The 27,041-nt window shown below is 39.7% G+C and overlaps 2 protein-coding genes across 3 annotated transcripts in view; one reads left to right on the top strand and one right to left on the bottom strand.

The window, feature by feature from the left end:
- Positions 1 to 27,041, top strand: part of DNAJC27 (DnaJ heat shock protein family (Hsp40) member C27) — a 46,411-nt gene that overhangs the window by 9,828 nt on the left and 9,542 nt on the right. For both annotated transcript variants that reach the window (XR_011076672.1, XM_068564881.1), the window contains exons 3-5: positions 4,859 to 4,928; positions 14,486 to 14,650; positions 15,286 to 15,408. Coding sequence is in view for 1 of the 2 variants with exons in the window: in XM_068564881.1 (XP_068420982.1) it covers positions 4,859 to 4,928; positions 14,486 to 14,650; positions 15,286 to 15,408 (358 nt within the window). In the remaining variant the exon portion in view is untranslated. The remainder of the gene's footprint in view (positions 1 to 4,858; positions 4,929 to 14,485; positions 14,651 to 15,285; positions 15,409 to 27,041) is intronic.
- Positions 22,418 to 25,215, bottom strand: LOC137777689 (exonuclease 1-like). Its single transcript, XM_068564601.1, is given in 3 exon segments — positions 22,418 to 24,265; positions 24,610 to 24,875; positions 24,878 to 25,215. Coding segments are annotated over 3 exon segments (2,415 nt in total). The 5' UTR covers positions 25,179 to 25,215.

Genomic DNA, 27,041 nt, shown 5'->3' with positions numbered 1-27,041 from the left:
GGCAGATGTAGCTTTTCAGGAAGCATGTTTCTATATAAGCAGGTCTGATTAGCAGTTATGTTTTTAGAGAATTTTGAAATATTCTCTCCCAAAAGCCTAAATATTACGTGGAAAATTTTCTATCAGAGAACTTCCTTTTATGATCTTTACATCCTATTAGAATCCAGCAAAAATGATCTGGGAAGAGTAAAATCAGGTATAAATGGGGATTTATTTGGAGATGAATCAAGGGTGGGTTGAGCTTGGGGAGATAGGGTCACATTAACAGGAAATTACACTGGGGGAAAGTAGAATTGGGGTAGACAGCACATCCCCAAAGGTGGAATTTCAGGTGCTCACTATTCTGACCTCAACCTGCCCCTTCCTTTCTCTGTTATCTCATTCTTTTACACACTTTACTCTCCATCCATGCTGAATTTGTGCCATCATACTTTCCTATCTCAGTGCCATCATTCATTCTGTCCACCTGAAATGTCCTTTCCCCTCATCTCTCCGCCTGTCAATCTCCTCAAGGTATAAAGTGTAACTGTTCCCATATGGCCTTCTGAACAGCTCCTTTATCAGTCAGGACTCCTTTTAGTTGAAAATGACAGAAATATTAAAATTCTCTGCTATTCATGGTTCTCAGCATAAATTGTCTTGTGTTATCATTTGTATATGTTTAATGTCTCCTGCTAGATTTAAAGCTCCATTAAGCAGGGGCTATTAGTATAAATTATCTCCAGGTGCCTGGTACAGTGCTTATACATAGTCGATACTCAATAAATAATTATTGTTAGGTAAGATAGATACATCTGAAGAGGAAGTTTGCAACATTAGAATATGAAGGCAACATTCAAGAAGGTAGAATAAAGTGGTAGGGTGTATCTATACTTCAGGGCACAGGATTTCATCAGTTATATGGTAGGATATCCTATTCAAGGCAGTTTTGTTTTGAATCCATGTTAAGTAGCTAATTTATTCATTTAAGAAATAAGAGTTACCATGTTTTGCCCTAGAACTGTGGTTTATTCAACAGACTACAGTCATCTCTCAATATCCAAGGGATGTTGGTTCCAGGATCCCCTGTGGATACCAAAATCTGCAGATGTTCAAGTCCCTTATATAAAATAGTGTAGTATTTGCATGTAACCTATGCATATCCTCTCAATACTTTAAATCATCTCTATAATACCTAATACAATATATCAATAAATAGTTTTAAATACAATGTTAATGCTATGTAAATATATAGTTGCCACCTTACGGCAATTTCAAGTTTTGCTTTTTAGAACTTTCTGGAATTTTTTTTCTGAATATTTTTGATCCAAGTTTAGTTGAATCCATGGATACAGAGCCTTCCGTAAGGCTGACTGTATTGTTTCTGGTTGATTTTTTTTTTTTTTTTTTTTTGTCTTATGGTGAGGAGGAGGATATGATTGACAGAAACCCAACTCAAGCCAAAAAAAATCAGTTCACATAATCCAATTATAAGGATGTAGCTGGGCCTCAGAGATCGCTGGAACCAGGGAGAGAATATAACCTGGTCCTTTCATGACGTGTCTCTCTCTACCTTTTGGCTCCTTCTCCACAGCTGCTGGTAGCTCTCAAGTTTACCAAAACTAATCACAAATTTAAAAAATACCAGGGAAGGTTTTGATTGTCCAGGTGGAGATAGGTGCCTTTCCCCAGCTCAGTTAGCTGTGGCCAGCAGAGTGGCATCAAAAAAGAAGATGGAAGAACCCATTTAAATCACAGTTGGGAGAAGGAGGGTACTCTTTTGGGCAGTCAAAACAATAGATTTGTATATGTATAGCTGATTCACTTTGTTATAAAGCAGAAACTAACACACCATTGTTAAGCAATTATACTCCAATAAAGATGTTAAAAAACAAAACAAAACAAAAATAGATTCCCACTCCATCCTTCAGATTTCAGTATGCTTAAGAATTAGTTGTAGAGTTTGTGAAAATGAATATTCCTAAGACCCACCCACTAAGATTTGGATTCACTGGATCTGAGGTGGGGCACGGGACTACATTTTAAACACCCTCCCCATCTTTCCATATAATGATGCAGGTGGTCTTCAGGCCACAATTTAGGATAGCACTGGCTTGAGGTAATGAATTACCATTTTTCTTAAGGTAATTTCCTCTGTCAGACTTCTGAATTAAATTGACCTCTTTTGAGTTTCAATTTGTGAAAACATTTGTGTTACTTCCTGATTTTATAAACTTCAGTTCCATCCCTTCTCAGCTACTATCTGACAAAACTTTCTAATATAAATTGTTACACGAGATCTAATGCAGATGCTCTCAAACTCTGTTATTATTTTGTTTTGTTTTGCTGTTCTCACACTCTCTTTTGTAAGATGGATCCTGATGGATTTCACAGATGTTAAAATGAAAACAAATGTGCATCTTAGAATTGATGAAATATGGCAGAGAATTCAGGAATGAAGAAATCATGATAAGATGATTAGTGGTTAGTTTGATTGAAATATACAAGTAATATAAAACAACTGTAGGAATTATGGTCTCAGAAAAGAAAGTGGAAAACAAGTGAAAAAAAAGTAATAGAGAGTGGATGTTATAAACTTGGACAGGGAACAATAATCATAAATAAACCAGGAGGTAGTATAGAAACAATGGGAGCAGGTGCTGCTGTCCTTGTGGTCCATGGGAGGGACTCTTATCAATGTTGTCTAAGCTGAAACATGTTACTTAAAAAAACATAACTTGAATCTGTTAATTTATTGCTAATAATCTCCATTTTTAACCTTACAGGAATCTTTTTAGGAAATACTGTTTCTGTGGTAAAGAGCATTTATATTTAAAGCTCAATAATTCCTCCCAGTTTACATCAGTTTTTTTTTTCTTTTGTTAAATTCAGTGAAATGTAAATTTTATGCTTTTAAATTAATATAATCCCAGTTTTATAAAAATATTTACGTCTATCAGTCTTATCTATGTACAGAAAGAAGTCTACAGTAATGTTCATCTGTATTAATGAAGGTTTTTCTTCTGGGTGGTAGGATTTGGGATAACTTTTAAACTTTCATCTTTCTACTTTTCTTTAGTGTTTGAATTATTTATGATGTTTCATTCATTCATTTTCCAATAGTGATTTTTCTTTTTTTTTTTTTTTTTGTATGTGAACATTCACAGAAGCTATATTTCTAGTAGCGCCAAGTTAGAAACAACTCAAATGTCCATCAACAGATTAACATAAACAAACTGTGGCATATTCATATGATGGAATACTACTCAGCAACAAAAAGGAACAAACTATTCATATATGCAACAACATAGATAAACCCTAAAATAATAATGTTGAGTAAAAGAAGGTAGACAAAAAAGTGAACACATGGCATGATTCCACATATATCCAATTCTAGAAAAAGTAAAGTGATCTAATAGTGACTGATAGCAGATCAGTGGTTGGCTAAGTAGGGCAGGAAGGGCAGGAAGGAGGGGTTTCAAAGGGGCCCAAGGAAATGAGTGATGAATATGTTCATTGTCTTGACTGTGGTGATGGCTTCACAGGCGTAGACATATGTCAAACTCATCAAATTGTATACTTTAAACATGTGCAGCTTACTGTACATCAATTATACTTCAGTAAAGCTGTTCAAAAGAAGGAGGAGGGAATGTGGCAGCCCTTGGCCCCACGGTGGAGACCAGTCTCTCCTCTGCTCTCCTGGTTGGGTGCAGATGTGAGTGTGGGGTTTATCTACAGAACCATGTCTCCTCTGCCATCCAGGTATTCTTTACCTACACAGCTGCAACTCCCCCAGTTGTTCCAGGTTTCTCAAAGGCAGGGCAGTGCCTTCTGTGTCCAGCCTCTCCTGGGGTTGACCATTCTAGTCTGGTCACATATTTGCAGAGATGGGCAGCCAAGATAGGGAGGTTCTGTAACATCTGGTGCGTGGGCCCTGCTGCTTCAGAGGGCAGAAATGGGACCACACAGGAGCCACAGGGACCGCATGCCAGGTCAACACCTTTGCCGGGCACCTTGCCCTCGGTTTGCCCTAACACCACTGAGTGTGGGCGGGGAGACGACTCCACACCCTTCTTTCCAGATAAGAAAACAGAGGCCCAGAGTCCCGGGGTGGGGACCGAGGTGAAAAAAGAATGGAAATGGCCTCCCAAAGGAGGCTGCCTGCAGTCAACGCACAGTCCTTCAAGGGCCCCGCGGCCTGCCCCATTACTCCGTCAGCCGTCCCCAGCCAGCCGCCTTTGCTATAGAAACAGTAATAGTGATTTTTCTTTAAAAAAATAAACGGACTGGAAGCAAGTATACTGTGATGTTAACAGTAGTTAATTCTAATATGAATGAGTGTCACTTCCCTTTTTGTCCTCTTCTGTATTTCCAAATTTCTGAAAACAAATTGACTATTGTTCTTGCTCAAATGAAGGGCATAGGAAAATTAAACAATCAACATTAATAATATACATCTTTATACTATTTATTTTGTACTATTTATTGTACTGCATGGTAACCAAGCATAACCAATAGTAATTACGGTGTCTTACTAAGTAAAACGTTTTGTTTTCCTTCATCTTGCTCCTACTGTCCCAAATCCATTTTTTTTTTAGCACCACAGTAATAGCTACTATTTGTTTGTTACGGGGTGTGGACTGAAGTGTCGAGGTAAGGTGAGGCTAAATGAGTTCAGGGTTCTTAAAACAGGAGCCACCTGCCAGGTTGCTGGCTCCTGTTGTAAAGATTATCTGGAATCAAGAAGAGGCACTAAGAAAGTACCTCTTTTAAATTTCATACACATAACCTTTTGAAATTCATAAGTGACATAAATGATATTAATATGAATACAGAAGCCATGACCTTCTTTGGGATTGTTTGCATTTGAACATTTCAGGGTACAAGTCAGAGACAGAGAAATCAAAGTTAACATCTTCGATATGGCTGGACATCCCTTCTTCTACGAGGTAAGAAAGACTTTTTGAGAAAACCTATATCCAGTATTGTCAGTGGGTTGAAGGAAAGATCCTGAATTACCGAACAACCAATATTCAAGTCATGTGTAAAAATAGGTAAATTTAGCTGGTGTTTGTGGCTTCCCTTCGGAGCTTTAACTTAATGGATATCTGTTGGTCTTTTGTGCTATCCCCTTAAATAGTGGTAGGAAATTTTATTGCTAATGTTTTAAACACTTGGATAAGACATTTTAACCTTCAAAGGACTGTTGCTTTTTACTTTGTGCCTTAGCCCAGAATGTGAAAAGATAATTACATACGTACAGGGACTTAGGAATTCAGAAATGAACCCTTTGTAGCAGTGTTCTAGAGTGATTTTCCAGTGCACTCCTCAGTCATGTGTGCTCTCTCCCCAGAAGAAGCTAAAGCAGCCTCACTTGGTTTACTTTCATCTGCTTATCAGTCCTAAGTAGTCTCAAAATCAATCTCATGGCCTTTATCTTTTGTTTTTCCTTCCTTGGGTTTTTCATTTATTTCCTCCCTTCTGCTTGCTTTGGGTTTATTCTACTCTTCTTGTTCTAGGTTCTTGAGGTGGGAGCTTAGATTATTGATTTGAGACTTTCTTTTCTAATGTATGCATTTAGTATTATAAATTCCCCTCTCAGTACTGCATAGCTGTATCCCACAAATTTTGATATGTTGTATTTTCAATTTCATCTCATTCATTCAGCTTTTTTTTTTAATTTCCCTTGAGATTTTCTGTTTGACCTGTGGATTATTTAGAAGTGTGTTGTTTAGTTTCCAAGTGTTAGAAATTTTCCTGTTATCTTTCTGTTATTGATTTCTAGTTTGATTTCATTGTGATCAGAGAACACACTATATGATTTCAATTTTTAAAAATTTGTTGAGGTTTCTTTTTCATGGCCCAGGACGTGGTCTATCTTGGTATATGTTACATGGGTGCTTGAAAAGAATGTATATTCTGCTACTGTTGGATAAAGTGTTCTATAAATATTTATTAGAGCCTGTTGGTCAGTGGTGTTGTTGAGTTCTTTTATATCCTTGCTGATTTTCTGTTTAGTTCTGTCAGTTGCTAAAAGAGGGGTTTTGAAGTTTCCAACATTAATTGTGGATTTGACTGTTTCTCCTTTCAGTTCTATTGATTTTTGCTTCACATATTTTGCAGCTCTCTTGTTTGGTGCATGTACATTTAGGATTGCTATGCCTTCATTATATAATTTTATTATTATATCCTGTCCCCCCTGTGTCTCTGGTAATTTTCTTTCTAATGTCTATTTTATCTGATATTAATATAGACATTTCTGCTTTCCTTTGATTAATATTTGCATGATACATCTTTTTCTATCCTTGCACTTTCAGCCTGCTTATATCATTATATTTGAAGTGATAAGACAATACATAGTTCAGTCATGTTTTTTAATGTATTATGCCAATTTCTGTCCTTAGACCACCTATTCTTAAGTAGTTATTGATATGTTAGCGTTTAAGTTTATTATTTTTTTTTGTTTGTTTTCCTTTTTTTTTTTAAATGAATTTATTTATTTATTTTTGGCTGCTTTGGGTTTTCGTTGCTGCCCATGGGCTTTCTCTAGTTGTGGTGAGCGGGGGCTACTCTTCGTTGCGGTGCACGGGCTTCTCATTGTGGTGGCTTCTCTTGTTGTGGAGCATGGGCTCTAGACATGCGGGCTTCAGTTGTTGTGGCACGTGGGCTGAGTAGTTGTGGCTTGTGGGCTCTAGAGCGCAGGCTCAGTAGTTGTGGTGCACGGGCTTAGTTGCTCTGTGGCATGTGGGATCTTCCCGGACCAGGCCTCAAACCCGTCCCCTGCATTGGCAGGTGGATTCTTAACCACTGTGCCACCAGGGAAGCCCTTGTTTTCCATTTTTCACTTCTGTTTTCTTTTTCCTGCCTTCCTGTGGGTTACTTGAACACTTTTTGAATTCCATTTTGATTTGTCAATAGTATTTTTTAAATAAATTTATTTATTTTATTTATTTTATTTTTGGCTGCGTTGGGTCTTCATTGCTGCGTGCGGGCTTTCTCTAGTTGTGGTGAGTGGGGGCTACTCTTCGTTGCGGTGTGCGGGCTTCTCATTGCGGTGGCTTCTCTTGTTGCGGAGCACGGGCTCTAGGCACGCGGGCTTCAGTAGTTGCGGCTCGTGGGCTTAGTTGCTCCGCGGCATGTGGGATCTTCCTGGACCAGGGACTGAACCCGTGTCCCCTGCATTGGCAGGTGGATTCTTAACCACTGTGCTACCAGGGAAGCCCCTCTATAGTGTTTTTGAGTAAATCTTTCTGCATAGCTTTATTAGTGGATACTCTAGTTATTACACTATATAAGTTATCACAGGCTACTGGTGTTGTTACTTTAACAATTTGAGTGGAGTGTAGAAACTTTTCCTTCTTTTACGCCCCTTTAGCCTCTCCCATTTATAATATAATTGTCTTTAATATTTTCTCTAAGTATATTAGAAGCACAACAGTGTTTAATTTTTGCTTAACTGTCAAACATAATTTAGAAAACTTAAGAGAGAAGGAAAGCATATTGTATTCACCTGTATTTTTACTTATTCTGTTCTTTCATCCTTTGTTATATTCCAGGGTTCCTTCTTTTATCATTTCCTTTCTGTGTGGAGGACTCCTTTAGCCATTCTTTTAGTGTAGGTCTGCTGGCAACAGATTCTCTTAGTTTTCCTTGATTGAGAATGGTTTGGTTTCTCCTTTGGTCCTGGAGAATTTTTTTTTTGCAGGTTATGGGATTCTGGTTTGATATTGTTACCAAACCAAACTTGGGTCCACTCGCCTGTGTGCAGTAAATCCAATTCTACTGACAATAGGTTGTGGTGAAGGAAAGTGCAGCAGTTATTGCAGGGCGCCAAGCAAGTAGTCCCGGACAGCTAATGCTGGAAAAAAAAAACCCCGAACTCCCCGAAGGGTTTCAGCAAAGCATTTTTAAAAGCAAGGGCGCCCCCCTCCAACCCCCTACACAGGGTATGTGATCAGCTTGTGCACAAATCTCTGATTGGTTGATGGTGGGATAACAGGGCAGAATAATAGGAATTAACATTATCAATCCTTAGGCGCTAGTAGGTCTGGGGGGCTTCGTGCTCATGATCATCAAGTAATTAATTTCTTCCACTGGTGGTTTTAGCGTCTGTAAAACAACTCAGGAAGTGTGCATCAGATACTATTATCTAGGTACTTCAGAGAGGAGGTATAGCAGAGGATATGGGGGAGGGGTCTGTCCTGAAAAGTCCCCATAGGGTCCGGCTCGGTTACAATTTTTCTTTTTTTTCAACACTTGAAAAATAGTGTGCTTCTTTCCTCTGGCCTCATGGTTTCTGATGAAAAATCTGCTGTCATTTGAAATGTTTTTTTCCCCCATTTTTTTTTTTAACATTTACAATAATTTTTTATATGGGATCAGGTCCATTTCATCTTAAACTTAGAAATTTCTGCCGAAAAATTGTTTCAACTCTGCATTTAAGAAATAGCAGTTTTTTAAACATTGTATTTCATGGGAAAATAGTACATATCACAGAAAACTTCCTACTTTGCTGTTTTCTCTAATTTCTCTTGAGCACCGTGCAAAGTTATTTCATGTTGTATGAGAGTCATTTCTCCTCTTATGATAATATTCCTCTTCTCTACTTAGATTTCCTTATCATTTGTGGTTTTGAGGCCAGCTCTTGTACTCACTGAGCCTCTTAATCCCCTATAATTTCACCGCTCTCAGGGAAGAAGTGGGGTTTCTGAGGAATGAGATATTTATTGGGAAGGTTAACTTATTTAGGTTCAGAGAGGCGTCATTTTTTCTCTGACTGCTTTCATGATATTTTCCCTTTGTCTTTAATTTTTACAGGTTTAATTATGATGTCTTTTGGCATGGATTTCTTTGAGTTTTTCCTGTTTGGGGTTTTCTCAGCTTCTTGAATCTGTAGGTTTATGTCTCCTGCCAAATTTGGGAAGTTTTCATACATTGTTTCTTTAAGTACTTTTTCAGCCCCACCATGTTTCTCCTCTCCTTCCAGGACTCTGATCTTATTATAGTCTCACAGGTCCCTGAGGCTCTCTTTTTTTTCTTTTTCTTTCTTTCTTTTTTCCTTTTCTTTTCTTTCCTTTTTTTAGTTTATTTTCTCTCTATTGTTCAGATTAGGTCATTATTGTTTTGCCTTCCATTTCACTGTTTCTTTCCACTGTCTCCTCCATTCTGCTCTTGAGCCCAACTATCATACTAGGCTTTTCATGTCATTCATTCTATTTTTCAGTAATTTATTTTTCTAAAATTTCCACTCAGCCTTTGCTTGAGTGGGTGGGAGTGGTGAGACAGAGTTTTTCTGAGGTGTCAGGCTGAAGTAGAGTGGCTATCATCTTTCCTGGTCCTTCACTAAAGAGAGCAGGCTTTTGTTAGGCTTTTATTGGTCTGGATCCATTGGCATTTCCAGGTTATACTTCTGCAGCTCTACGTTTTGGATACATGAGGCAAAAGAAAACCCAGGGAACTCACTGCTGTGTCATTCCTCAGGTCCCGAGGTACCCAGCTTGTCTGCCTTCTTCTTCCCACCTTCCAGAATCTTCTTTTTGTTTGTTTGTTTTGTTTTTTGGTTTTTTTCTTTGGTTTCTTTTGGCCGTGCCATGTGGCATGCGGGATCTTAGTTCCCCGACCAGGGATTGAACCCGTGCCCCCTGCAGTGGAAGCGTGGAGTCTTAACCACTGGACTGCCAGGGAAGTCTCTGTATGTTTTATATATAGCGTCCAGGATTTTTACTTGTACTCAGCGGAAAGCATAGGGAAAAGCACATGTACTCCATCTTCCCACAGGAAACGTAACTTTTAATGGCTATATAATCTTCCATCTTGTGAATATACCCAAATATTTAGGTTAAATGAATTCCTTTCAAACGTGAAGCCTTACAGTGGATTAAATCAATTTTACAAGTATAGAATATTGTCAGTGAAAAAGGAATGGAGGCTCTAGGTGACCAAAGTTTGACCTAGATTCTAACTACCAGAAATGCTAACATAAATCTTAGATTACACCAAAGTCATGTAAGTGGAAAGTTAGAAGACGCCTGAGAATTATGTGGTCCAGACTTCTGTCATTGTAGGATTTCTTTCTGTAGCATTCCTGATTGATGGCCATCATTCATTCACCAGATAACAGTATGCCAGTTTCTATGCTGCACACTGAAAATACACAGCCCCAGTTTTCATGACACATAATTATGTCAGAGAAGACACATGGTAAACAAAGGACAGAATGCTTGGGAGCATTTAATACCCACACCTAGCTTATCTGGAAGGTCAGGAAATCCTGTTGAAGGAAGCAACATTTAAACTGAGTCTTGATGGAGAAGTAAGAGTTATGTAGGTTGGTGGGAATCCAGGGACAATATAATACACGGGACAGTTTTGAGTGGTGCAGACTGTTAAGAGTTTGGAATGAGTATCTCTAATGATAGGGTCTCACTACTTCATGAGTTAATCCTTTACAGAGTTAAAAACTCTACATTAACAACTTCTCTGTTATGAAGGCTGCCTTCCTTTGAATTTGCTACTGATTCTGGCCTTGCTTTTGAAGCAACATAGCCTGAGTCTGTGCTTCTACAAGAGAACCTTCCTAATATTTGTTAATCTGCACCTTTCCAAGTAAAACATTTTTTATTCCTGCCACAGCTAGACCAATCAGCATCCTTTGTGGCTAACCTCTAGGTAGCTGATAGGGAGCTGAGAACTGAACACAACATTCCAGATATTGTCTAACTAGTGAAAAAGACTGAGTGTTCTGTTACTTCTATCATTAGAAGACTAGACTCTTATTAATGCAACCCAAAATTGCAATAGCTATTTTTTAGCAGCTCACAAAAACAGAAGTATAATTAATAGAAGCACCTTGAAATCACCACTTCTGAAGTACCTTTTCTCCAGAATAGCCTTGATCTCTCCTTTTTGGTCAAGTATTTGCTGTCTGTAGCTCAAACGCTCCTATTTGACGAGACCAAAGTCATCATCTTCTTTCTAAGCCCTAAACTGACCAAAGTACACCTTTGACCAGCACACACCTAGTGAAGCATCCACAGTCATTCTCAAGGTCCCTGGCTTCCTCAAATCCTTAGTGTCTGTCCCCCATTGAAGCTTCCATTGTCACCAGTCCATTTGACAGTTTTGCCCAAAGGACCTGCTGAGAAAAGACAGTCTGCTTAGTGTGTCAGATAGCAATCTCGGAGGAAAGTGTCAGAGAGGGGACTCCCAAGAGAATGGTGGCCTGTATTTTACCACGAGTCTTGCTTCCACTGGTGCACACAGCTGAATTCTGGGGTTTATTGGGATGAGTTAGTGGGTCTATTAAAACTTTCTGAGGCCTGAGGGATGTTAAACTAACAGCTTTCTCTAACCTACAAGCTAGAAAGTTTGCCATCTCTGCTTTAAAATTAAATAATTCCAGTTCCCTTAGCATCCTATTTAATTAAACTTTGGATGCAGCAGGTCTGCCAGGACTACAGTAGAAAGCTGTTTGGGGAGGTAAGAATAATGGAACTCTAGGGACCACTGAGGCATCAACTTTGACCTTTCCATTTTACAGAAACTAAGGCTTGAGGTAATAAAGTCACTTACTCAAGATGACAGCTAGTTGCTGAACCCAGACTTGAACTTGAGTCCCTTGAAAGAGGAATCCATTGAGCTCATTTAATTCTCTTTTTACACACAAATCTCCCTCTGAACAGCATGATCTGATTTTGGAATTCTTTCTTTTCCCTTTTGGCCTCTACTTTTGTTCTCTACTATAGCACATTCAGCCATTTGATTATACAAATACTTATACCTGCTAGGCCCAGGGGGTGACACAAAGATGATATGTTCCTTCATGTCGCTTACAGTCTAGTGGGGAAGACAGCTGGATATGCTACTAACTATGAAACTAGACAGGAAGTGACATGAGTGCTATTAGAAGTACAGAATGCTGTGGTATTCCAGGGGACATAGAGATTGCATTCTGTTTTGCAGGTGGAGGGGATTAGGTGGTGAGAAAGGGAGAAGAAGAAGCTACATGAAAGATACAGCATTATAGCTAGATCTTAGAAAATGAAAGATGAAGAGGTATCCATTTCCAGGTGGAGTTAAGAAGGCATAGGACAGGTTTGGGGAATGAGAGATTATCCAGTTTGAAGTACAGGGAACAGGAGTGGGATAAAGCTGGGAAGTTGGTGGAGGACTGATCAGACACTGTTAATATCAGTTAAAAGAGTTTGAACTTTGGAGGGTGGGCAGTAGGGAAACACTAAAGAATTTTTGAGCCAGGGCTTTAAAAAGATACATATGCACAATATATAACGTTGCTAGGGAGATTGCTTAGAAGACTCTTGCAGTCATGCAGTCAAGAGATAATGTTGGCAATGAAAATGGAAAGGAAGTGACAGTGCAAGAAGCATGGCAGAGGTGGCTTCTATAGAACTGTTTGAATCTGCTGGGCAAAGGGACAGAAGAGCAGCAGAGGCTACTAACACCAGGCTTTCAACCTGAGTGGCTCAGCGAGGGCTCTGCTGCTTCATCACTAGAAGTTCAAGAGAAGGAAAAGTTTAGGAAGGAATGAATTGGAGGGTTTCCTGTTGTGCAGATTGAATCTGAGTTTCCAACAGGACATTCAGCTGGAAGTCTAGCACTCATTGGAAATGTGGGTCTAGAAGCGCCGATGAAAGGACTCAGCTTGGAGGTTCTCACAGTTGAAACCGCGCAAGTGGTTGATTTTGCTGAGTTGGGAGGAAGGATAACAAAGAAAGAACGAGGGCCCAGGACAGGGTTTGGAATTGTGGCGGCTGACTGGAGTGGGAGCAATGGAGAGAAGAGAGTCAGTGGAAGAGAGATCAGTTAAGAACCTGGAGAATGTGGTGTGTGGGAGCCCAGGCAGCAGGAGTTTCTAGACAGAAGGGAAAACTCTATTGTAACTCCTGCAGGAGGGCTAAGGGCCATTAGTACTGAGGGTAGAAGACACCTTCCTGGTCTTCATCACATTAAATTCGTTCCAATTTTGTTGGTTTTGATTTTAGGGGATAGCTTTCTATGTTCATATAAATTAAGAGGCACTTACATTCTTGGTCCGGTGCCTCTTTATGCTCAGAAACCTATAGACACTTCATGCCAGATGTGTGAGAGATGTCGTCATTCTTACTACATATCCAGCGTGAGTCTGAGTACTTACTGGAATTTTCTGAAAAGAACGTATAATACATGGCCTCTGTCAAGATTCTTACTGGAATTTTGGCCTGAAACCCCCAGTCTGTCAGTGTTGTTCCTTATCCGCCTAACCTGTCACGTTAGCGCCTCTACCACTTTATTGCGCCCTGTACTCCATGCTGCCTATTCCCAGAATTGAAGATATGCCCCAGAGGTCAGTTGCCATTTTTTTTTAAAGGAACATTTATTTATTTGTTTGTTTGTTTATTTATTTATTTATTTTTGGCTGCGTTGGGTCTTCGTTGCTGCACGTGGGCTTTCTCTAGTTGCGGTGAGCGGGGGCTACTCTTTGTTGCTGTGCGCGGGCTTCTCACTGCGGTGACTTCTCTTGTTGCGGAGTACAGGCTCTAGGCATGCGCACTTCAGTTGTGGCATGTGGGCTCTAGAAACACAGGCTCAGTAGTTGTGGCACACGGGCTTAGTTGCTCCGCAGCATGTGGGATCTTCCCGGACCAGGGCTCGAACCCATGTCCCCTGCATTGGCAGGCGGATTCTTAACCACTGCACCACCAGGGAAGTCCTCAGTTGCCATTTTTAATAAGAACATCAAAGGAGGACAGTCAGAATGAAGGGAGAAGGTGCTGATACACATTGTTTTCCAGGCACTATTTAGGTGCTCTGCCTTCATTATCTCATTTAATCCTCATAATAACCCTGTGAAGTAAGTAGTGTTATCCCCATTTTACAGATGAGGAAACTGAGATGCAGAGAGGTTATGTGACTTGCCCAAGATCACACAACTAGTAAGTAAGTGTGAACTCAGATCTGACTCCAGAGCCTATGCTCTTTTCCACTGCATCACACAGACACTCAGAGTTTGGAGTTCTAGAGTTGGTATAGAGACCCAAGAGTCATAGGGAGGTTCTGCCTAGCATTCTGGGGGAAGCCAGCTTTGGGATGTGATATATAAATGGCTGTACCTACTGCTGATACTTGTGTCATTTTTTGCCTTAAGTTCTTTTTAATTATTCACTCACCTTCCTAGTTCTCCCTAAGAAGAATGCTATATAATTTGTGTTCTTTTAAAGACTTACTAACAACAATTAAAGATTGATCGCCTCTGGGGAGTGGAACTGGAGGTGAGGAGGGGTGGGGCAGGAGGCTATTAGTTCCATCACAAGTCCTTCTATACTAAGTGACTTTTTTTATTATTATTATGTTACTTTGACTTTATAAAAAGCCCTCCAAAGGCCAGTAGTATAATTAGAAAACACTATGAATACACAAAAGAACACACTTTGCTAAGTCAATGACTGCAAGATATACTTTTATAAAATCATAATACGTACGTTTTGTGCACCTGTTCTTTTATGTAAAGGTTCGTAATGAGTTTTACAAGGACACACAGGGTGTGATACTGGTCTATGATGTTGGGCAGAAAGATTCCTTTGATGCCCTTGATACATGGCTGGCAGAAATGAAGCAAGATCTTGGACCTCACGGAAACATGGAAAATATTGTATTTGCAGTGTGTGCCAACAAGGTAACTGCTTTGGAAATGGTATGCTCAACTTTCTAGGTTCATTATGGGAAGAGTGTGGCTGAGTTTTGGGGAATAAATAAAAAGACAAAAATTCTGCAATCTGAAATATGGGAATCAACAGCTTTTCAAAACAAAGGTCCCTAAAACAAAAACAATTAAAAAATAAAACCTGGCATATCAGGATTTTTATCCATTTTTTTTTTCACTGGTGCCATACTTGGGGAGGATATTGGTGACTGAGCAGGAGAGGTGGAGCCTAATAATAACACTCTGACCTGATTGGAGGAGGGGAAGCAACTAGGTGAAATGTGGACTGTGGAAAGGTGTGAAGGGCAGACCATGGCCCTCAGGTGTGGCAGGTGTGATGAAGCCAGCTTTCACAGAGGTGAGCAGCAGCAGTGTTCTCAAGGGAGAATGCTGGTATCAGGCACTTGTGGTTTTGCCACAGAAAATCAGTCCACATTCAGTGTAAGTAATTTTTTAATCTTTTTTGTTCCTGATAATTTTATATGCTAGTGCTGGGGTTCACTTAAGAGTTTTTGCCTCAGCAAAGGATTGACAGAGGCCTACTGGGCCTATTCTAGTGGGACAAGGTTGGAATCTTCTCTCCCCCTGCTCCCAACTTTTAATTTCAGATCGACTGTGCTAAGCACCGCTGTGTTGATGAAAGTGAAGGACGTCTTTGGGCTGAAAGCAAAGGGTTCCTGTATTTCGAAACTTCAGCTCAAACTGGAGAAGGAATCAGTGAGATGTTCCAGGTAACCTAGCGTTTTATTGTTTTAGAGTTTGTGTCAAGGCTGACCATACCAAATTTTAGTGTAAATTATGAGAAGCAAAAGAGTAATAGGAATTTCTCATTAGAATAAGCTCTTTCTTTTCAGAAGCTAGTAAGAAAGGAAGAATGGGAGAGAGAGGGAGAGAATGAGTGTGTATGTATGTGTGATATTTGTCTGCTGTCTGTTTTAGACCAGATCTGGCTGCTCATCAGAATTACCTGAGGAAATTCTTCAAAATACAAATTGCTGGGCTCCAGACCTACCGGAAGCTTAATGTTGTGATGCAGCTGAGGAATCTGTATTTTGAAAAATCTCTCTAGGTGATCCTGATGATCATCAAGTTTAACAACACTTATTATATACTTACTTAAATGGGACAAAGATTTTCTTTAAAACCACCTTTGGTTACATTTGTATGCATAATCAAATGAAGGCATTACTTTGGCAAAATTGCCTTGCCATAGCTAATATAATCCTATATCGTAGCCCATGGGGGTACAGTTAGAGACCAGGAGACTCATTGCAGAATCCAGCCAATCATACGTAGAAGTTCGGTCTCACCGATCACGTAGGCAATAGAAGGATGGACTAACATGGCAACCTGAATAGATGGTCATTTTTTAGAATTTACTAATCTAGAATAATTTTAAGGGGGGAGACTACCTAAACAACAAATTATAGTCAACTCTTTTTTTTTTTATTTTTTTTATTTTTTTTATTTTTTAAAAAAAATTAATTAATTTTTGGCTGCATTGGGTCTTTGTTGCTACGTGTGGGCTTTCTCTAGTTGTGGTGAGCAGGGACTACTCCTTGAGGTGCTTGGGCTTCTTATTGCGGTAGCTTCTCTTGTTGCGGAGCACAGGCTCTAGGCATGTGGGCTTCAGTAGTTGTGGCGCACGGGCTCTAGAGCGCAGGCTCAGTAGTGGTGCAGGGGCTTAGTTGCTCCATAGCATGTGGGATCTTCCCGGATCAGGGCTCGAACCCATGTCCCCTACATTGGCAGGCAGATTCTTTTTTTTTTAGGTAAGAAGTGGATTTAATTAATTAATTTATTTATTTATTTTTGGGCTGCGTTGGGTCTTCATCGCTGTGCGCAGGCTTTCTCTAGTTGTGGCAAGTGGGGGCTACTCTTCGTTGCAGTGCGCGGGCTTCTCATTGTGGTGGCTTCTCTTGTTGCAGAGCATGGGCTCTAGGTGTGCAGGCTTCAGTAGTTGCAGCACGCGGGTTCAGTAGTTGTGGCACGCGGGCACTAGAGCGCATGGGCTTCAGTAGTTGCTGCACGTGGACTCAGTAGTTGCGGCTCGCGGGCACTAGGGCGTGCGGGCTTCAGTAGTTGTGGCTCGCAGGCTCTAGAGTGCAGGCTCAGTAGTTGTGGCGCATAGGCTTAGTTGCTCCGCAACATGTGGGATATTCCCAGACCAGGGATCGAACCCATGTCCCCTGCATTGGCAGGCGTATTCTTAACCACCGCACCACCAGGGAAGTCCTAAAGTAGATTTATTTAGAGAGAAACACTCTCCACAGACAGAGCGTGGGCCATCTCAGAAGGTGAGAGCGGCCTTGGGAGAAACACTTCACAGACAGAGTGTGGGCCATCTCAGAAGATGAGAAAGGCTGGCAGGCAGATTCTTAACCACTATGCCACCAGGGAAGTCCAGTCAACTCTTAATTATAGATACATTTGAAAGTAAGTGGTGGCATGAATAATGCATTTTTTCTTATGAATATATCTGATATTTTGGGAATTTTTAGCATTTCAGATAATGTAGCTATACTATAACGAGTTGTTCTTAATTATCGAGTGGGATTTTATTTAATCTTTTGTACTGAATTTCCTTCTAACAAGATGTCTCCCCTCCTACTAGAAGACAGGTTTTATCCTTGGCTGACAGGCTGAATTGGGCATCAGTAGCATCTATTTCAAGACCAAATAAGGTTGATATTGGTTTACCACTTTTCTATTCTTTTGAATACATAGACTATATAGGTACATAGTTTGTACCTATATGTATGCAATCATGATACTTAACCATTTAAATTAAATTAACCAATTAAACTTCTGGAGAAGTTTACATGCTTCATCTCATGTGAGACTCTTAACAACGTGTGGCAGGTATCGTTCTCATTTCAGATATGAGGACATCTAAGAGTAGTAGTGATTTGTCCAAGAGGTATAAATAACTGTTAGAGATTAAATTTCTTTCAGCACTTTGAAGATACTGGTTCATTCTCTTCTGGCCTCTATTGTGTCCCATGAGATGTTAGAACCTGTTCTTACTCTTATTCCTTTATATATAATGTGTCCTTTTTTTCCTCCAGCTACTTTCAAGAGTTTATCTTTGATTTTCAGCAGTTGTGCTATGTGCCTAGGTGTGCTTCTCTTTATATTTATCTTACTTGGGGTTTGTTGATTTTCTTGGATTGGTAAGCAGGTGTTTTTCATCAAATTTGGGAATTTTTTTTTTAAACCATTATTTCTTTCAATTTTTTTTTTAAATGGCTTAATAAATTATAAGGCCAACATTTTACTTTATGATATGGATAGCCTAGTAAGTTACATTATAAGCAAACTCTGTCATAAAATACACCACCCAGGAAATAAAACTTTGCCAGCAATTCCCAGAATCTGTTCCATGTGCTTTGTTTTAATATCAATGTCCAACCACCCCACCCCCTGTAACCACCACCCTAAATGTTATAGTTATCACTTCTTTATATTTCTCTATTGTTTAATCACCAGAATGTGCATCCCTAAATAATCTAGTTTAGTTCTGTCCTTTTTTTAATATGGAAATTTCCTCTCCATCCCCTTCCTTACAATTTATCTGTTGAGAATCCAAGGGCATTTAACCTGCAGTTTCTTGCAGACTGGATTTTGCTAATTGCACACTCATGTTGCAGTCCCACATGTTCCTCTGTCCTCTGTATTTCCTGCAATTCGGCAGCTGGATCCAGAGGAATGATCAGACTCATCTCCAATCCCTTGGCAAGACTACAGAGGATGCTGAGTTCTTTCGTTATGAGACACAAAATGTCTGGTTATGATGTTAATAGCAGCTGATGCTCAAAGCCTAAATCCATTAATCCACTGGGGGTTGCAAAACGGTGATATTATCTCTTTTTCATTATTAGAACAGTAAAAAGAGATTTATCTTGTTTTATTACCCATTGGTACAATACAGACAGGGAAAATGCCTGATATTTCTCCTTTTATTTTCCCATATTCAAGATAATGAATTGATATTCCATCATCCTCTGAAGGTGACCAATTTTTTAAAAATATGTTTATGATGGGTTCCAGTAAGCAATTATTATCTTTTCAAGATCAAATTCTGCCATGTTTGGACAGTGGGGGCCTCTTCAGGTGTCTCCTTAATCATTTTGAAATTACATTAGTAGTCAGTAAAGGCTTCTGTTTCAACAAGATATCCCAGGCTTGTCTTTTACACTTCCTTTCCAGACTATTTTTCCAAGAAGCTCTCATTTCTTTCGGTGAAAAATGGTATTTTAAGACTACAAGCTGAGTGATAGGGATGCTCATTGGTACTGGATTGGTTAATTTTTTTCTCTGGGTCTCTTCAGTGTGTATATACATGTATATACATGTATATATATAGTATGTGTGTATATACATTCATAAGTCTCTATCAGTACTCCCAACCCAAGTTTATAACTACATTTAAAAAAAATTAACCTGTTCTGTATTTTATCTGTATCTCCTTTCTCTAGACATTAAGAATCCTGGTTCTCAAGAAAATTGGGGATGAATTAAAATATCCCATAAATATTCATTTATTCTATCCCGCATTATATACACAATGGTCCTAAAATAACAATATCAGACTACTGCTATGAGCTAAACCAAATGTTTTGCATATGGTCTCTCCTCTGTAGTTGTACTACCTGTGTCATCTGGGCATACAGCCATTGCATATCATACTCTCCCTTTTAGCTCTCAAATTTTTTTTTTTTTTTAAAGCAGAATCTGAATCAGTTGGTTTGGGACTGGGCCTAAGAGTCTGCATTTTTTTTTTAACCTTTATTTATTTATTTATTTATTTATGGCTGTGTTGGTTCTTCATTTCTGTGCGAGGGCTTTCTCTAGTTGTGGCAAGTGGGGGCCACTCTTCATTGCGGTGCGTGGCCTCTCATTATCGCGGCCTCTCTTGTTGCGGAGCACAGGCTCCAGACGTGCAGGCTCAGTAGGTGTGGCTCACGGGCCTAGTTGCTCCGTGGCATGTGGGATCCTCCCAGACCAGGGCTCAAACCCGTGACCACTGCATTGACAGGCAGATTCTCAACCACTGCGCCACCAGGGAAGCCCTAGCTCTCAAATTTTTAACTGTACAAGTCACTATGTTTGATGGTCACCACCAACCTTTATGGTGCTGTTTCTCTATTTCAGTTATTTTCTGATTTCTCAGGAAGAGCTTAGCGAGCAGTATTTTCCAAATTCTTGTTCGATGGATAAGTTTGTGCCCTTTATAATTGAAAGTCGATTTTGTTGAACATAGAAGCCTTTGCTTACATTTTCCCTTGAGTATCTTAACACGTTACTCCATCTTCTTAAGGTGTAAAGAATAATTGTGGAAAAGTCTGATGATCATCTTTTTTTTTTCTTTCATGTCACTTGCTGTTCTTGCCTACCCAGAGGATTTTTCCTTTCTTTAAAGTAACATGTTGTCATTTATGACTTGATGTTGGCAGTTTTGGATCAATAATCTTGGGTATAATAGTGCATTTAAAAAATATTGTTTCAAATCTTTTAAAAATTAACAAAGTTTTCTGAAAATAGGAGTTTTTTTCTTCAGAGACTCCTATTATCTGTATATTGGACCTTCTGCCTCATCTTCAACATCTGTCACTTCCTAATCTTTTAAAGTGTTTTTTTCCATTTTTTTTTGATTTTTACCTATTTCTTTTAAGGCATCATCTATCTGTATGTTTATTTGCTTGTGTTCCTTCTAGTTTAGGCTTAATTTCCAAAATTTTTTTCTAATCTTTTCCTGAGCTTTTTTTTTTTCTTCTGACTTTTTCCAATTCTAAATTTCCTTCGTATCCTACACTATTTTCTTAATAACATCTAGCACATTTTGAAATAGACTGGTTTTGATCTGCTCTGGGGACCTTTCTGGTAGATTTTCATTATTTGTAAAAAATGTTATTCTGCTCTTGACTCTTTTAAATCAATTTTGTAAGGGATTGATCTAAAAACTTTTCTGTGGTTTCTTCTTAAGTAAAAATAATTTTCTTTAACTTTGAGGAGGCATGGGTCATGGGAGCTTCTCAAACCTCAGCTGTTTTGTTGTTGTTGGTTTTTTTGTTTTTGTTTTTGTTTTTTTTTTCAGTGTTCAAAAACAAAAACAGTATTCTGCTGAGATTTCTTGGTCAACAGTTCCTCCCTTCACTGTATTTAACCTTATCTTCCTTTGTGTCTCTTGTCACTGTCCTGCTCAGTTTTGGTTTTACAGCCAGCAGTGTCTCTTCTGTGGAGCCTTGACAAATACGGCAAATCATTTCAAAAGTTCATATGGACTACATTGCTTCATTCCTTCAGACATTACTGCAGGTCTCCTGCACTCACTCACCACTGGAATGCTCAAAGCCTCTCCCAGTTTCAAATGGCTGTTTGCAACTTGGCCTGCTATGTGTTTCAACAATCATTCTATATAAGTTCTGTTCTCAGGTCCATTAGATGCCCTATTGCCATCCTCTACTTCTCGCAAATAGATGCCAGTACCACTTTGTAGTCTTGTGGCTTTTGGTAGCTTGTCTTCACCCACTTATATTTCAGGATTTAAGTATATGATGCCACCTAAATTTGTTGTAATGTTGTTCATTAGTATTTTGACTTTGCTATCCAGTTGCTGCTATGCGGCGTTTCGGAGATTGACAAATTACAGCACTGCTGCCATCTTCCCTTTCTTAATTTGTTCTATAACAGGAAACATTCACAGAAAGTTCAAATTTGCTTTTGTTCTTTGTATTTGGTCTTTTCCAGATTTTTTTAAAAATTTTTGTCTCCTTTTAACATTTTTATGCTGTTTCTTACAATGTTATGTTTTTTGTTCCACTCTGACCTCCTCAACTAAGTCTCATTTAAAAATTAAAATGCTCTGGATCCCTTTCCTTTATCCTCTATATCTCAGACACTTTTACAATTCCTTTACTTCCTGTCAGATTGTCACTTATTTCGCTTCCTTACTTCAGATCTTCACTTGCATAGCTGGTTTTCTTTCCAAGAATCTATTCCTTTGCAGAGTATGTACACATCATAGACCCTGCAGATTTAGTATTTTACATTGCACCTAGGACACTAGTTTTAAATATATGTTAAGGAATTTTTAGCCCACATTTCAAAAAAGACATATAAGAGAAACAGGCTATTTTAAAGTTTAAGAATATTAATGATATAAGAAGTAGTTCCTTTCATATGATGCTGAAACCGATTTTCTTTTACTGTCAATCTGTAACCCAACCAAACTCTTCAGGGAAGACAGAGCACTGCCCCGTTTATGCAATGATCTTTAACCCTTCCAACTACCCCTCTCATCCCAGCAACTGTTTCCAATTCAACCCTGAAAGACAGACAGGAAAGGCAAGTGAAAAAACCATAGCTCGAAGAAACAACAGTAATTTCCTCTAGTATAAAATGACCACAGAATTGTGGTTTTCCATTTACCATCCTTGTACTTGACAACATAACAGAAATCTTTAGAGTAGATTTTTGTAAGTTCCAAGGGACTTGCTCAATTAACATTAAAACTTCGAAAACGTGTCAAAACCAAATTTCTCTAGTTAGCTTCTTGTGAAAATATAAAAAGCTGAACAAAAACAGTTACATAGTTAATATACAAAATGTACTCTATTTAAAAATAAATAGCATAGATCTAAAAACAAATCTTTCATACTGATAACTGCTTCATTCTCAAACAGGACATGAAATTGATAGAGATTCTCTTGCAGGCAATAGCCTCCCAGCTGCCTGTGTTTATTGGAGTATTGCTCTCTGAACACGCATACAGTCAGAAATGTTAAATATATCCTCTTCTTCTGGAGTTAGTTGGATGTTATCTTTGACTGGAGACAGGGGATCTGGCTTCTTACAAGAAGGAAGCTTCTCAGAATCTTTTTTAAATACAAAATTTTTCCAGAGTTCATTGATTTTTATCTGCAATCCTGGCTTGTTCTCGGCATTATGATGATTTCTCTTATGGATGCTTGATGGCTTCTTGCTCAGCCCACTGACTCTGGCAGGTACTAAAGGTTTGATCTTGGTTGTAGAAAGATTGTCCACAGAACTAGATTTATACAGCCCAGGAACCTCTGAAGCTAAATCCTCACTAGAAGGCTGAGAAAGTTTTGATGCATTTAAATTGTGTGGTGATAAGTCCATGCTTTCCTGAGACTGTGAAGACCAATCCACTTCATGTAAGGGATGAGATTCATCACTTGACTCATCACTCTTTAACTGAGATACATCAGACGGCTCATTATTCTCAGGCAGAGAGATGGGAGAATCACTCTTTCGAAGGAACTGCTGCAGTGCTGTGCTTGGAGAGGGGCTTGGTGTTCTTGAAAAATCTCCAAGACTTCCAGACCAACTGAAACAACTTCTTAGTGTACCCAAGGTGGGTGGTGAGATGGTCCTCGTGAATCTGCTGGTCTTAAAAGACTGAGACTCTTCAGCAATCACAGTCACATCATCTGGAATATGCTCACTTGAATTATGTGCTACACTGATACCTAACAACTTCTTGCCATCTAGACAATCTGATTCATTTACATTGGTTTCTTTATCTGTGACAGCAGTTTCATCTAGAGACTGGCTGCTTGCTTTCTTTGATACACAGTCAGCAGAATCCAGAGAATTGGAAAAAAACCTGCTTCTGGTTCCTGGAACCACAACTGCACCACTTTCTTCATTTTTTCTCTGTAAAAATGTTGCAAATTTGTTTCTTGTCCTAGGTGGTGTGCTTAAGCTTTTTTTAATAGTAGTTCCATCTACCAGGTCAGGCATAAACCATTCAGAAGAGTTCAATAATTTATTACCTTCACAACTATTTTTCTTGATCTTCTTTGTAAAGGAAGTAGAATACTGACCCAGTAGATCATCTTCTGATAGCTCTTCACTTCTTGGTCTTTTTGCAATGGATGACTTCCTTGGAAGATTTAACCCTTTAGTACTAATCACTAGTTCAATGCCCACAGTACTTGGATTTTCCTTCACCTTTGTAGCATCTGAAACAATGTCCAGCTCAAGTCTAGGGCAATAGTTCTTATGCCAAATGCTATTAATATTAGATGACTTTTGACATGTTTTGTCAGTCCAACTATGACTTCTTGATTGCGCAGGCACGGCAGTGTCTGGATTGTAGTCATCAATCTGTTCGAAAGTATTTATATCTTTATTTCCAAGTGCTATTTGAAGAGCTATAGAATCATCAACGTATCGCCCAGCATAGCTTAGTGTTTCAGGATCAATGTCATCTTCATAGGCATTCAGGGGGATGAGTTTCCTTTTGATGGGATCAAAAGCTAGCTGATAGAGGAAGGTATTATTGGCCCGAATAAATCCTTTGATGTAATCTTCTGGTACTGTTATATTCATCTTGAGATAATGTCCAATTTTCTTGATAACCTTTAAAATATCTGGATTGTTGGCCAGTCTTAGTACTTTGCAGGCCTTGGCTAATCCAATCCCACGCAGCGATGAGAGATAGTCACAGCCTGAAAGAATGCACATATAACGGAACTTCTCTTCTGTGAACACATCCCCAAGCTGTTTGCACATTCCTAGCCGAGCCTGATCAACTTCTAGTCCATTTCCAAAGTGGTCCTTTTTTTTTTTTTTTTTAAAGTTTTGTTTTGTTTTGTTTTAATTTTATTTATTTATTTATTTATTCATTCATTTATTTATTCATTCATTTATGGCTGTGTTGGGTCCTCGTTTCTGTGCGAGGGCTCTCTCCAGTTGCGGCAAGTGGGGGCCACTCTTCATTGCGGTGCACGGGCCTCTCACTATCGTGGCCTCTCCTGTTGCGGAGCACAGGCTCCAGATGCTCAGGCTCAGTAATTGTGGCTCACGGGCCCAGTTGCTCCGCGGCACGTGGGACCCTCCCAGACCAGGGCTCGAACCCGTGTCCCCTGCATCGGCAGGCAGACTCTCAACCACTGCGCCACCAGGGAAGCCCCCATTTTAAAAATAACCTTTTTACAGCCAAAAGCGAGGAGGTCAGAGTCTTCTGTAATTACAGCTTGTACAATACCAGCCTTGTTAAGATAGGCCAGCTGTGCATCTGCTTCATATGGAGCCACAAGACAATCTACTCCCTGAGACCGAGCAGCCTTAATTACGTTGTGGGCCATAGCGTGTGTGATATTGATAGAATGGGTGAAACATTCTCTGACTTCTGAAACCTTCCCCTCACGAAGAAGCTGCTTTCCCTAAGAAGATTGGCTTGTCTTCTTTCTCTTCTAGACTTCTCCACTTCCTTTTTAGAAGGTAAAGTACATCCATCAAATACCAGGATAGGCTTGATCCCATGAGATAGTAACATATTTACAAATTTCATACAAAATCCTACATACTTATCGGTAGGTTCACCTTTGGCTAGTTTTTCAGCACAAGCAACAGCTCCTTTGTGAAGCCAGCAGTATGTATCCACAGCTACTACCTGCCCTTTATACTTCCTCATGTGGACAGGTTCAGAAGCTTCTTTGATAAATTGCAGTAATCCTTGTATCCCCATAGTGCCAAGTTAAATTTTTTTCGAAGTTAGGTAAATATTCTCGAATAAATGTTTCCTCTTCAGCACAGTGAGAACGATGGGGGGCCTTAGGCACAAAGCATCCTCAGGAGACTGCCCGCAGCACCAAGTAGTAGTGACAGCATAATGTCACCACTCCATCCCGTCTCACAGGGATTGGCAGGGCGGCCCACAAGCCCTTTCCAGGACACACGTTCCTTTGGCCTCGTGCTCTGCACAGCCCGCTCCGCTCGCTTCCCGGGGAGGTCCCCCGCCGTCCGTCCGAGGGCAGCCCGGTGAGGGCTCAGAAGCCTATCCCCACGGCCCCCACTCGCCTGGGCCGGAGCACGCTAGGCGGCTGTGGGGAACTCAAGGGGCAGGGGCGCAGGGACGCAGCTGTGCACTGGCGGCCAGACCTTTCAATTTCTTCCAATTTTTTTTTGGCCCTATTCTCACTCTCTTTTCCTTCTGGGACTCCAATTATGTATATATTAGACCATTTTATTTTTTCCCATAATCCTTGAGACTGTTTATTTTTCTTCCATTTTCCTCTGTTTTTCAGATTACATAGTCTCTATTGATCTGATTTCAATCTGCTGTTAAATCTACCAAGTGAAGTTTTCAATTCACTACTTTTCAGTTGTAGAATTTGCATTTGGTTCTTTTGTGTAGTTCCAGTTCTTTGCTGAGATTCTCTGTTTACTCATTTTGAACATATTTTTCTTTATCTCTTTGAAATAGTTATAATAGCATCTTTACAGTCTTTGTCCAATATCTGAACCGTATTGGGTTCAGTTTCTATGGACTGCTTTTTTCTTGACTATGGATCACATTTTTGTTTCTTTGTATGAGTAGTGATTTTTGATTTAACACCAGACATTGTAGACAATACATTATAGAGACTCTAGATTTATTTTCCTCAGAAGAATGTTGGTTCTTGTTTCAGCAGGCAGTTCAGTTATTGGCAGATTACACTGAACTTGTGTAAGCTTGACTTTTTGCTTTAATAGCAAGGATCTGAAGGAAGCCCAAAGTGTTTCCCAAGCCCTTCTAATTTGGCAGGACTCAGCCTGCAAATTCTGTCCCCCTTGCAGATCTTGTCAGTTCTTGGTTTTAGGTTTTGTTAGGATGAATCTAACTCCTAAGACAAAGCCTTTCTGTGCTGTCTCAGCTAGATGCTAGGGGTATTAATGAGATGTTAAGGCAGTCTGTCTCCTCTGGCAAGGCCAAATTCTGGTGTCCCCAGGATGGCTCTTCCACTCGCACCACTAGTCTGTTCTGTTCTCAACCTCTTAGTAGCTATTATCTGATAAGCCTCAGGTGATCTCATCCTATGTATTTATAGCCTAGCCCTCAGCTACAAACTAGTACGGAACCTTCACATTGACTTCTGGGGCCCAACTCTGCACAACTCCCTCCTATCCAAGGCCGTACTCCACAGATTCTAGCCACTTCAGCATCCTCAAGCTCTCACCTCTGCCTCCTTGGCTCAATGGGACTTTGTGTCTGATCAGACTCTGACTTTCTGTGACAGGGTCAGGAAATGGACTCCAGGTAGAGGACCAAGGAGCAGTCTTGCACTTGCTGTTGTCCACTACCTGAAAAGAGTTACCTCATATATTTGTTCACTTTTATAGTAGTTTATGGCAGGAGGTTCAGTCCAGTACCCATTACTCCAGCATGGCTGGCACTCAGACAAGGAATTTGAACAGACTTTTGACTTCAGTTCTAGCATTCTCTATATCACCACAGCTAGCCTTCTATAACATTATGTGTTATGGGTAAATGCTTGTGCCCTCAGAAATCTGTGAGTGTTTATATTTTAGGTTAACTTACAGACTAGAAGAAAATCTTATTGATACGTAG

The sequence above is a fragment of the Eschrichtius robustus genome, chromosome 15 (assembly GCF_028021215.1).
Source record: "Eschrichtius robustus isolate mEscRob2 chromosome 15, mEscRob2.pri, whole genome shotgun sequence".
Taxonomy (NCBI): Eukaryota; Metazoa; Chordata; class Mammalia; order Artiodactyla; family Eschrichtiidae; genus Eschrichtius; species Eschrichtius robustus.
This window is presented reverse-complemented; position numbering and strand designations above follow the sequence as displayed.